The 13516-nt window shown below is 35.8% G+C and overlaps 1 protein-coding gene across 7 annotated transcripts in view; it reads left to right on the top strand.

Annotated features, from left to right (window-relative positions):
* HIPK1 (homeodomain interacting protein kinase 1) overlaps positions 1 to 13516 on the top strand; it is a 50622-nt gene that overhangs the window by 21989 nt on the left and 15117 nt on the right. For 6 of the 7 annotated variants that reach the window (XM_046009319.1, XM_046009299.1, XM_046009280.1 and 3 more), the window contains 6 exons: positions 5605 to 5724; positions 6537 to 6623; positions 7307 to 7491; positions 7803 to 7965; positions 8889 to 9114; positions 13091 to 13212. In XM_046009319.1, coding sequence (XP_045865275.1) covers positions 5605 to 5724; positions 6537 to 6623; positions 7307 to 7491; positions 7803 to 7965; positions 8889 to 9114; positions 13091 to 13212 — 903 coding nt within the window. The remainder of the gene's footprint in view (positions 1 to 5604; positions 5725 to 6536; positions 6624 to 7306; positions 7492 to 7802; positions 7966 to 8888; positions 9115 to 13090; positions 13213 to 13516) is intronic. The other variant, XM_046009308.1, reaches the window with a different exon arrangement.

Raw genomic sequence — 13516 nt, 5'->3', positions numbered from 1 at the left:
GTTAAGTTTCTTTAAAACAACTTATATTGAGATACAATTCGTATACCATGTAATTCAGCCATTTAAAGTGTACAACTCCCTGATTTTTAGTACATTCACAGGGCTGTAAACCATAACCATGGTCAGTTTTAGAACATTTTCATCCCTCTGTAATGAAACCCTATACCTAATTAGCTATCAATGCCCCTTCTCCCCTAACCTCTGTGTCCCCCACCCCCCTGGCAACCACTAATCTACTTTCTGTCTCTATAGATATTTGCCTATTGTAGTTGATCATATTTATCACATACCGTGTGTGGTTTTCTGAGATGGACTTCTTTTACTTAACATGTTTTTCATCCGTGCTGTAGCCTGTTATCAGAATGTCATTACTTTTTATGGCTGAATAATGTTCCATTGTTTATATGTATACCACATTTTGTTTGTCCATTCGTGTGTTGATGGACACTGAGTTATCTTTTGGCTATTGTGAAAGATGGTGCTATGAACATTGACATGCAAGTGTTTAAGTTCCTGTTTTCAATTTTTGGGGGTATATAGAAGTAGAATTGTTGGGTCATATGGTAATTTTATGTTTAAACAAACTTTTTCACAGTGGTCACACCATTTTACATTCCTACCAGCAATACACAAGAGTTCCAATTTCTCTATATCCTTGCCAACACTAGTTATTTTCTTTCTTTTTTTAAAAAATAGCAGCCATCCTTATGAATGTGAAGAGATAATCTCATTGTGATTTTTTTTTTAAAGGTTTTATTTATTTATTTGACAGAGAGAGATCACAAGTAGGCAGAGAGGCAGGCAGAGAGAGAGAGAAGAAGGGAAGCAGGCTCACAGACAGAGAGCCCGATGCGGGGCTCGATCCCAGGACCCTGGGATCATGACCCGAGCCGAGGGCATAGGCTTTAACCCACTGAGCCACCCAGGCACCCCTTTTTAGGTTTTCTTTAGCAACATTTTGTAATATTCAGAGTACAAGTTTTACATCTCTCTTATTAAATTTATTTCTAAGTATTCTATTTTTTTTTTGATGTGGTGAATGGAATTATTTTCTTAATTTTATTTTCAGGTCATTCATTGCTAATGTATAGAAATCAGTGAGTTTTGTAATTGATCTTTTATTCTTCAAACTTGTTGAACTCTTTTTCTAGTAGTTTTCTTTTTCTTTTTTTAACGGTTCTTTTACTTTATTATTTTTATTAAGTAATCTGTATTCCCAGTGTGGGGGAATTCATTGGACTTGAACTCATGATCAAGAGTTGCATACTCTACTGACTACTATCCTGGTGCCCCTCTAGTAGTTTTCTTTTCTCTTCTTCTTTTTTTTCTTCTTCTTCTTTTTAAATTTGAGAGCAGAGAGAGAGCACGAGAAGGGAGAGGGTCAGAGGGGGAAGCAGACTCTTCGCTGAGTAGGGAGCCCGATGTGGCACTCAGTGCTGGGACTCCAGGATCATGACCTGAGCCAAAGGCAGTTGCTTAACCAACTGAGCCAACCAGGTGCCCGCCTCGAGTAGTTTTCTGATACAACTCTAGTTCTCATTGTTTTAATGGAATCCTTACAATTTTCTAACTATAAGATCAAGTCATCTACAAATAAAAATAATTTTACATCTTCCTTTCCAGTTTGAATTCCTTTTTTTTCTTGCCTAATTGCTTTGTATTAAAGCAGTAGTAACAGTGTTGAATAGAAGTATAAGAGCAGAAATCCTTGTCTTGCTCCAGATTTTAGGGGGAAAATAATTCAGTATTTCATTATTAAGTATGATATCAGCTAAAGGTTTTTCATGAATATTATAGCAGATTTTATAGCAGATATTTGTGATTCTTGAAATACTAGTTAATAACTTCAGATTTGTTGAAAACGTTTTGTTGAATATAACAAATGACGATATACTTTGTTTGCAAAAATACAGGACTTTTGTTTTTGCTGTATTGTAAGCGATGTGAAAAGCAGTATCTGGATGATAGCTTCCCATTGTACTTTCACAATGAAACTAATTCTGTAATATTAAAATTTTTAAATGTTTTAATTCTTTAAGTGCATCATTATAGAAAAATTAGAAAAGATGCTGTAAACCAAGAGATAAAGCTTTTAATCTTTAGTAGTTTCGCCCTTCAGAGGTGACCCTTTATGATTTGGCATATTTTGTATTTATTTATATATATAATTTGTTAATTTTCATCATGTATTTATTGGGTACCTACCTTAGACAGTGGGGATATAGTGCTGCATAAAACATTATACTTGCCCTCATGGAGGCTATAGTTTGGTGATGGGAAACAGATACTAAGTAAATAATTATGTAATACTTTTCTACATAATACATAAATTATATACATAATCTTAATTATATACATAGATCTCCAGTTTTTTTACAGAGCGATTTTTACAAAACACAGATTGATCATGCTACTTCCCTGTTCTTCATTGGTTTTTAAAATACTTAGGGAATGAAGGGCTAAATTCTTTTTTCTTTTTTTTTTAATGTTTGGTTTATTTGTTTTTTTTAAGATTTTATTTATTTATTTGACAGACAGAGATCACAAGTAGGCAGAGAGGCAGAGAGAGAGAGGAGGAAGCAGGCTCCCTGCTGAGCAGAGAGCCCGATGTGGGGCTTGATCCCGGGACCCTGGGATCATGACCTGAGCCGAAAGAAGAGGCTTTAACCCACTGAGCCACCCAGGCGCCCCATAGGGCTAAATTGTTAATATGGCCTCTGAGCCCCTACATAGGTTGTCCTTCCCCTTTCTCTCTCCCTCTGTTTGATCTTATACCATTTCTTCTTGCTTTTCGAAAAGTGCTCTAGCACCATTGGCATCATTTCAGCACTGGTTAAGAATATGCATCCTTCCAGCAAAGGCCCCTTGTACGTACTGTTCTCATAGTCTGGAATGCTTCTGTACCACCCATTAATTTCATCTAGTCAGGGCCTACTCATTTATTAGCTCAAGTGTTACTTTCTCAAGGAGCTTTTCCTTACCAGTCCCCAGTCTAGCTTGGATTCCTTTGCTATGCATTTTTATAGAAGGCTGTTTCTTTTTTTCAGAATGCCAATTCAGTTTGAATATTCAGTGTCTGTCTCCCTCACTTGACTGCAGGGTTTATGAGAGCAGGAACCATATCTATTTTTAAAATCACCAGTGCCTCGCTCAATAAGTACTTCCTAAAAGAATGAATGAATATATGTGCTATATATAGTTCTATTCCACATGATAAACTTAGGGATATAGAGGAGCATATATACTGTATTTGGTCATATTTAAGACACTACTGACTGAAAGATACACCATCTTTCTGTACCTGTAAGAAAGAATGCTGCCAGTTAAACCATGACAGTTATCAGTTGTGAGACATACCTTGATTTCAAAGATGTTAGTGTGAAAAAACTTGCCTCTTAGAATCAGTGAAATGTAGTAATTTTTTAAAAAGTGAGATTATTTAATCTGTAATCTTGTTTTTCTACTTGGTATACTGTGAAATATCTTTATGTGTCAATAATTAAACTTCTGTCATTTATTTATTTCACTTATTTGGAGAGTGTGAGCATGCACATGTGAGCAAGCAGGGTGGGGAGGGGCAGAGGGATAGGGAGAGAAAATCTTAAGCAGACTCTATGCCTAGTGCATCTAGTCCCGACCTGGGACTCAATTTCAAGACCCTGAGATCATGACCTGAGCCAAAATCAAGAGTCCAATGCCTAACTGTCTGAGCCACTCAGTTGCCCTTCTTCTATTCTATTGTTTTAAATGTCTGAGTAGTATTTTATTGCACAAATTTTATTCTGGACTTTTAAAAATATTTCAGCATTTTTGTATGCAAAAGAAGTTCATATTTAAAATATTCTTATCTAGGGGAACCTGGGTGACTCAGTGGGCTAAGCCTCTGCCTTCAGCTCAGGTCATGATCCCAGGATCCTGGGATCAAGCCCTGTATCAGGCTCTCTGCTCAGCAGGGAGCCTGCTTCCCCCTCTCTCTCTGCCTGCCTCTCTGCCTACTTACGATCTCTCTCTGTCAAATAAATAAATAAAAATAAAATCTTTTTAAAAAAATGTTCTTATCTACATTAAATTTTTTTTTTTCTATTTTGTTAATGCTGTATTGGCTTCCATTATGTAGCTCCCACAGATTCAAGAGTAATATCCTGGTGTTACCTGAAATTGTCTCATGAAAGCAGGCCAGATTTGGCCTACAGGCCATAGTTTGCTGACCTCTGCTTTACACTGTTAAAAAATTGGTGAGGATCCCAAAGAAGTCTGTCTGTATAGATTATATCTGTTAGTATATACTGCATTAGAAGTTAAAACTGGGTGCACCTGGGTAGCTGTCGGTTAAGCATGGGACTCTTGATTTTGACTCAGGTTGTCATTTAGGGGTCATGAGATAGAGCCCTGCTTCAGGCTCCACGTTTAGCATGGCATCTGCGTGAGATTCTGTCTCTCCCCCGTTTGTCCTCTACCCCTACTCTGGCTTAAACACACACTCTCCTTCTCAAAAAAAAATAAGTAAGTAAGTAAATAAATAAAATAAATAAATAAATAAATAAATAAAATCTTTTTAAAAATAATAAAATAAGAAATATAACTTAAAAAAAAGTTTTTAGGGGGAGAGATGGGAAGTAAGATTTATTTCCTGGCTTGCAAGTTTCTCTCTAATTTTATCTTAAATACAGCCATTCAAATATGGAAAAGGTGTTTTAAAAAAATTACCTCTTGTATCACTCTCAGTAGTGGAGAGAAAAGCAAAACACCTCTTCTGTTGCTTTCTTGGGTCTTTGGAATTGTGGAAGCAAACAAATGTTGAACAATAAAACTGGCAAATTTTTAAAACACAACTATATACAAGCACATGTTTCATTAGCCATCAGAGCAATGACATCATCACACATCCTCTCTGGAAATCTCTATTGTATACCCATAAAGGAATGAAAAAGGCAGATAACTTCTGGGTATTATTTTAAAAAATAGTTTTGTGGACTCCCTGAAAGGATCTTGGGGACCCCCCAGGCTCCCCAGACCAGACTTTGAGAGCTGCTAGGTTAGTTCATAGTGGGTACTTAGTAAATGTTGGTTGAATGAACACACTGCCTGCCCCCTAGTGATGTAGGGATAGAGAAACTAAATTAGTATTTAATTTTATGGTATGAGAGAGAAGCTCTATGGCAATTTAGAGTAGGGAGCTAGAGTAACCAAGGAAGAAAGAAACTTATAAAAATGTTTTCCTGATCTTTTCAATTTGATAATATATCAACAAATGAAAGGGAAAAACCCTTGTGATCCATGAGATAGTTTGTTGGAAATTACTCTGTTCTGTCCTAAAAACCACCTGAAGTTTCCTGAACTTTGTATCAGAGGTCTACAGAAAAGTAAAAATGGTTATACACAAAATTTTCAAAACTGAGTTTTCCTTGTAAATGACAGATACAGTAACACAGAAATAACTGAATAAATATTTGGGAATCACCTGTGAGTGGGTTTACATATATATGTATTTACAGATATGTTTTATTTGTATTGATTTGGCTAGAGCTAATTTCTTAGTGTAGAAGTTTTTACTATTTTCTCTTTCCACTCCAAATCAATGTTTTAATGGTTTTGATGTTTCAGATTCGTTACATTTCACAAACACAAGGCCTGCCCGCCGAATATCTTCTCAGTGCTGGGACAAAAACAACGAGGTTTTTCAACAGAGATCCTAATTTGGGGTATCCGCTGTGGAGGCTTAAGGTCTGTCTCTCCTACTATACTACCCATTCCTGTACTCCTTACTCCCAGCTTTTTAGTTATTAAGTTCTCGAGGTGGAATTGGGAAAGGGGATGGTGGTGGTGGCAATGTATGTTTGCAGGAAGAAGTACTTAGAAAAATTATCTCATTGTACTCATTTGACCTGATCCTTAGCTAAAAATAAATAAATAAATAAATAAACTAAACAACGTTCAGTTGTCTGAGGTTGTTTTGTATATTTGAACCAGCAGCTGAGAAGAGGGTATGGAAAAGAATGTTCACCATTAAATCATGGGAAGAACGAGAGTAACTTAGCTATGACTATTTTTTAGAGAATTCTCAGTAAATATGAGAAAACAACATAATTTTCTAACTCACTATGTTAAGGCCTTATATATTTTCATGAAATAAATGCCTGCTTTTTACTTCTGAGCCTACTCCTTTAACTTGAGAGATCTCAAACTAATTTGAGTAACTTTGTGAATCTCTGTCCCTGAGCCTGTTTAATAGTTACGATTTGAAATATCATTTCCTTTGAAAGTAGCTGTAAGACAAATATGGTAATGACGTGACATCCTTCAGGAACTGTGCTACATCATTGTTTCCACATTTAATTTAGCAGTATTAAAAGAGTAGTCAGATATCCAGGTCCCATTCATACGCTAGAAGATTTTCTGGCTGTAAATTACTTTCATGTTTGCCATCTCTGATTGGCAAGGTGACAACACCTGTTTCTTTGTATTTTGGCTTTGATTTGAACAAAATGTGAAAATAACGTACAGATGGAATTTTTTTTTTAATCTGTATTTTATAGACACCGGAAGAACATGAATTGGAGACTGGAATCAAATCAAAAGAAGCTCGAAAGTACATTTTTAACTGTTTAGATGACATGGCTCAGGTGAGTATAGAAAGTTTCAGGAAGCCAGATAGTTCCATATCTCTTAATCAGAGACACACTTCCGTTGATTAACTATATTAAAGATAGATTCAATCTGTTATCTTCTAGTACGTTTTCATTTTTTAGAGGTAAAAGTTCATTAATATTCTGCCATGTATTAAAAGAACATTTGAATCCTAACCAAGATACTTTTAGAATTATGTGTTCTCCCTTGCTTTTGCTTAACTGATCTTTTTGCCTGCCAGTATTTTGAAATACTGTTTTTGAAGATTTCTTTACTGTCCATTTTATTTGCTAAATAAATACATAAGAGCTAACATTAATTGAGTGCATATTGTGTTCCAAATTCTGTTTAAACACTTCATATTTATTATGTCATTTAATCTTTTCAACAATAGGAATTTTTAAGTGATAATAATTGCTTTCATTTGTCCAAATTTTGAATGAAAAGATTCATTCAGCTTTATTCTACCAACACACTCTACCAAATTGAAGATTTTATTTAGTGTAAGAAGAGTTTCCACTTGTGAAAATGATTTTTCTGTAATAAAAAGAATTTCCTCAGTTTTTTTTCTTGAGATCTATTATCTGTTTATTGATCTATCTATGTATTGTGCATATGCTTAGTATCAACATTAAAGGTTATATAATGAAGTGTGATATTTCTAAATTTTCCCCGGAAGGTAAATATGTCCACAGACTTGGAGGGAACAGATATGTTGGCAGAGAAGGCGGATCGAAGAGAATATATTGATCTGTTAAAAAAAATGCTAACAATTGATGCAGATAAGAGAATTACTCCTCTGAAAACGCTTAACCATCAGTTTGTGACAATGACCCACCTTCTGGATTTTCCACATAGCAATCAGTGAGTATGGTCTGGGGCACTTACCATGATGTGGTCCTGTGTTGTTACCGTCGTACGGTTAAACAGAGTGATCACATGAGCAGCGGCCTTGGTACTTGCATATTTGGCTCACTGATGCTTTCCTTTCTCATTGAAAAATCATGAGATTAAAAATAAGATGTCTGTTTTTTCTCTTTGTGGTTATAAAAACTCTTGATTCATTTTATCTAAATATACTTGGGTAAAAATGTTGATGCGTATTCATCTTGAGTTTTTGTTATCTTTTTAAATCTTAGCATACATTTTACTGAATCTTTAATATTTGTTTTCAGTGTTAAGTCCTGTTTTCAGAACATGGAGATCTGCAAGCGGAGGGTTCACATGTATGATACAGTGAGTCAGATCAAGAGTCCCTTCACTACTCACGTTGCCCCAAATACAAGCACAAATCTAACCATGAGCTTCAGCAACCAGCTTAACACAGTGCACAATCAGGTATTCAGTAAATGATTTTGGAAATTCGAACCTAAGAGGGTTAGGAACTAGTTAAGAGTACAGGTTGAGATAAAGAAACCCGTCTTTGCTTTGGTGATCTTGTTATTTCTGAACGAATTTCCTGCATGGCGAAAGTGATGGAAGACCAGTTGGACATGACACTTACCAGTAATGTATCGCCAAAAACTAAATACAAAGGTCTAATCCAGGTCCTTATAGTCTTCGCCTAGTTTCATAAGTGGACCATAGCTATTGTACTACTTACTGCTATTAGTTGTACTGACTTTAGCCACTGACTTTCTCTGTTAGAATGATTTCATATTTCTCATCACATATGTTGAAGGGTGTTTCCAGTAATTTTTTTCTCTACTGTACATTAGATCCTCAGAACTTATTCATCTTGTAACTACAAGTTTACAGTTTGCCTTTGATTTCCTCCACCCACTTTCTCTCCCACCTGCTTCCCTGGCCCTCGCAACCACCAGTCTACTCAGTTCTATGAGTTCAGTTTGGGGTTTCTAATAATTAATTTTAAGAGTGATTTTTGCATTTGTTTGCCAAACAGTGATATTTAGATTTGTTACTGAAGATGTGAGCTTCCTAATTTCTTAGTTAGATCTGCTTTTAAAATGAGATTTGGTGGTATCTCACATCCAGCAACTTTTTGTACAGAGAGAAGAGATAAGGGTTTATCTGAGGCTGTCCTTAGTACAGGACTGTTTTTGATTCTGTGTTTTCTTATTCAGCCTTATAGTATGCCTTAAATTTAGAGACTGGGAAAATTTCTAAAGTAGAGAGTTATTTCAGGGACAGTTAATACTACATTTTAAAACTTTAAATTTTTCTGGCTAGATTCTGCATGTGTAAAAATACTGTTTTTTCTGCTTTATGTCCATATACAACTATTATCCTTCTGTTTTTAGGCCAGTGTTCTAGCTTCCAGTTCTACTGCAGCAGCTGCTACTCTTTCCCTGGCTAATTCAGATGTCTCATTGCTAAACTACCAGTCGGCTTTGTACCCATCGTCTGCAGCACCAGTTCCTGGAGTTGCCCAACAGGGCGTGTCCTTGCAGCCTGGAACCACACAAATTTGCACTCAGACAGATCCGTTCCAACAAACATTTATAGTATGTCCACCTGCTTTTCAGAGTAAGTGGGGAAACTCCTGTATCGAATAGTATCATATCAGACCCACAGATCTTGCTTTAGGCAGTTCCTTAGTAGGTATCTAGTTGTTCACTTTTGATCTCTGACAAGTTTAAACCCTGTCTCTGAATATGAAGATTTACCCTTTGTACATTGGTTATTTATTTAGTTTTGATACTGTCTGATACATTATGGGAGTTCAATTAACTTTCGTATTTGAACTGCCATATCAATTTCTTGCCCCTGAGACCTTGTGCCAGTGTCCTATATCTTGTTTAAGTATGTATCTTTCAATATACAGAAATACTAAGCTTGAAGAAATTTGTTGTAAACAAAAATTCTATATTGAATCTTACTTCCTTTATCATTCCATTATTAAATAAAATTAACATTTCAAATAAAAGATAATTTTGTCCTAAAATGTAAATTATGCTTAAGAATATGTAACCTAATGAGTTACATTCAGAAATAAAGATTATTATTTATTGAACTGAAAAATTCTACAAGCTGAGGTACTTGTGGGGAGTACGTTTAGATTATCTGCTTCAGCTTATGAATCATACTGTTCCTGCAAACTCCCATCAACAGAGGAACAGAATAGCTGAAGAAAGAGGCACTGACCCCATGCGTTGCAGTAAGATTTAAAATTTCACATTCCCATCCTTCCTCATTTTTTTCATTGTTGTTCTGTAATTCAGTTCATCCAGTTCCTTTTTTTCTGCAATACGGGAAATGTGTTTATTGATACGGTGAGCCAGTTAAAAGGTTAAATGATTTAAGGATATTTTCTGATAGCACACTTGACTTTCCCAACAGAAAGTCATTGTCTGTACTCCGTGGTAATAATAAAACAGGATTCAGTCTTGTCATAGTAGAAGCAGGTAGCATTTTTATCTTTTTACTTCAGTTACTTATTGACTGTGACTCTCTTGTTTGTTTGGTTTCTGACAGAGTCGGAGCAAGCAGAAGGAAAAGAGGGGCTAGGGGAGACTGAGAGATTACCGGGAGGACAGGAGAGCGATAGCGATGTAAACCAGGGAGAAACCTCAGGGAGAGCGGAGGAGCAGATTCCAAACCCGTAAATGCAAATTTAGCCTAACTTCCAAATAATTTTCTGGTATACTACATGATAGTAAATTCTATACTTTGGGTTGTCATATGTTGAGTGATTCTTCTACTGAAATTAGCAAACTAGCCTGAAACTTCAACTGAAATTAGCCAAACTAGTCTCACAGAAACAGTTTTCAGATGTGAGCCTCTGAAGTCTTCTGCTGCTTCTCAGATGGTATTTATGAGATGAGGCAGAACTTTTTGGTTCCCTTAATAAAAAAAATGTAGACCTGATATAGGGGGGAAAAGTGGTGTAACTCCTTTTGCTATAACTAGGTAAGTATAAGTTTTGGGAATTTTTTTCTATTTAGGAAGTCCGAATAACCTGAGGAGCTAGAGCAAATTATAAAATTTCCAAACAAAAGGGACTTTTTAAGTTAAGGTAATAAGGATGAAAATAGCTGATAAGTATTACTACACGCCAGATAATGTTCTATTTGTACTTATATTAATTCATCCTCAGAAAACAGTCCTAGGAAGTAGGTAATGTCATTATGCCTAATGTCAGTATGTCTCATTAAAGATGAGAAAATTGAACCTGATTCTTTCATCTGCCCAAAGTCTTAATAACTAGCTAGTGGTAGAACTGGGCCTTGAACCTAGGCAGTGGGGTTTTGAAATATGCTGTACCTCCTCTTAGCATTTAAACTCAGCTGTGAAGGTTGTCAGTTGGTTTGCCAGCCCAGCCATATGCTGGTTTTTTCCTAGCAGTCCTGTATTCCAGGTTGCCTCTTTTTCTTTCACCATCTGCTTTTTTGCAAGATACTATACTTAGAGGAAAATTGACCCTAGTTCTTTCCATACTTCCATGGTTTTTTATTTAATGGGTTGTATTCAACAAAAACAAAACAAAACAAAAACCAAAACTTGAGGAATTTCTTAGTTCAGGGTTCAGGGAGAACCTTCCAAAAGTGTTGCCTTTTGTTAATTCTTGGTTTTCACTTGTAGTTTCCTGAAGAAGCAAGTTTTAAACTAGCTTAACTGCTGTGGTTTAACCTAAATTATGAAAGTAATCTGAGGGTTATTTAGTTGTATTTTTAGGTTAGTACTCTAAATATTACTTTCTGTACTATTCCAGTTGACCAAAATAGGTACACATTTTGCTCAGTGATGACTATTATTTTGTAATTTTGTCCTCTTTTACTTCATTATCCTGAAACTTATAGGTGAACTTCTGTCATGAACATTTCTTCCTAAATTTTACCTGCCTTTGCCCTTTGTTCCTGCCCATTTCTAGGGGGCTATCACAGTAACGTTGTCTTGTAGTTGGCCATATGTCCTGGGAATTTAGACAAGAATTTTGATGTTGCTTAGCTATCTTACTAGATAGCATTGCCTTATGAAGAACGGCTGGCAGATTTTTTTTTTTTCTAATCTGGATATCTGGATTTGTTACCTTTTATTTTTATATAAGTAGCACTTTTTTAACAAGTTATTATTCTGGTGTTTTAATTTTAATCTTACTAGTCTCTCTTACTTTGTGTGTTTCTGGATTGTGTTTTCCAGTGTGACATCTTATTGCTAAAATACTTGTAAATCACTGAAACGGAAAATTGGAAGGCTTGCTGAAAACCACAGTACTAGAGTTTAGGAGTTATGCTTATTTGGTGTCTCTATAGTAATATTAAGAGAAATTAGTTGTTGGTAGCTTAGAAAGTGTTACTGAAGAAGTATTCTAATTAAAATAATATGTTTGTGGGCGAACCATAAGAGACTATGGACTCTGAAAAACAACCCGAGGGTTTTGAAGGGTCAGCGGTGGGAGGCTGGGGGAACAGGTGGTGGGTAATAGGGAGGGCACGTATTGCATGGAGCACTGGGTGTTGTGCAAAAACAATGAATACTGTTACGCTGAAAAAATAAATAAATTAAAAAAATAATAATATGTTTGTGTTCCCACTTCACCGAACGCAGGCATTAGTGAATTAGAGAAACTTCTATTAGTAGATAATAGAAACTTATATTCTCCACATTGGCAGTTTTGATAGGGCAGGTTTAAAAGAAAGCTTTGAAGTCTCTCTTTTCAACTCTTGGCTAAAGGGAGAACTATCCTGAGCCCCTCTTCTCCCCAGAATAAGAAATTCCCATTTGGAGGAAACATTCATTCAGCATTTGTGCCCAGAGCAAGGCAATAAAAATTTTTGATTTTCTTAGCTGTGCATTAGTTGTAAAAGAACCTTATTAGAAAGCTGTCAAAGGCAAAGGCAGATTCCTAAAGTAAGTAGAAAAAAAGTGTTTCTGTAAACCCAAATATCTACTTTTTAAATATTTTTATTCTGGGTTATAATTTCTTCAGTTCATATACTAGTTAAAGATAGAATGTTTAACTAATTTGTGAATTTTTTGAGAAGTAGGGTAAAACATCTTAAAATATTCTCAAAGGGTAACTTAGATGATAAATAATAATTTTTTTCTTAACTAAGAGTCATAATTTACCAAAAGTTAAAATTATTTTAAGTCTTCACTTTTAATAGATTACATGTAAAAAATCCAAATTTTTTCCCCGAATGGATTAAAAGGTGAATGTAACCTAATAAATGTAGATTTTTTTGTTTGTTTGCTTTTGCATAGGCTATTAATGGGAATGGGGTGGGTGTTAGTTTTAAGTGTTATAGGACAAAAAATTTTTTTTTTAATTCCCTTAAACCATCCCTTTTTGTATCAAACATCTTCCTGTGAATTTAACCTGAAAGAGCCAAACCAGTCTCCCTTTTCTTAGCCCCCTAGATTTCTATGAAACTCCTTTGTCTTACGTGTCTAGTACTAACTTGGGTGGTGGATTATTTGAACAGAAAAGCTAAAAACAAGAAAGCCCCAAACAAAGCATAGACCTCGCACAGCACTTTAACTGTGGTGGTGTTTTCTGCAGCTGGACTACAAGCAACAACAAAACACTCTGGATTCCCTGTGAGGATGGATAACGCCGTGCCGATTGTACCCCAGGCGCCGGCTGCACAGCCACTGCAGATCCAGTCAGGAGTGCTGACGCAGGTAACAGCCACGGCAGCTCGGACACTCAGTGTTTGTCCTTGAGGATGGTACTTGCTTTGACTGTCAGATCTTTCTTGGTTATGATTCAGTGGACTTAAAAGGAGACAGCTCTAGAGGAATGATTCCTTATTCCTAACACTATTCCAACTCTGACAGTGTCCTCCTTAGACTTACAGGGATAAATACCCTGACCCTTAGAAACTGTGTTTTGAGTAAATTCACTCTTTGTGGGATGTAGTTAATTTTTTATACACATGGAGTAACATTTTGATTCTAAAGATAAAGTGTTGCCCTTTTGTTCCCT

Source organism: Meles meles, chromosome 1 (genome assembly GCF_922984935.1).
Source record: "Meles meles chromosome 1, mMelMel3.1 paternal haplotype, whole genome shotgun sequence".
Lineage (NCBI taxonomy): Eukaryota > Metazoa > Chordata > Mammalia > Carnivora > Mustelidae > Meles > Meles meles.
This window is presented reverse-complemented; position numbering and strand designations above follow the sequence as displayed.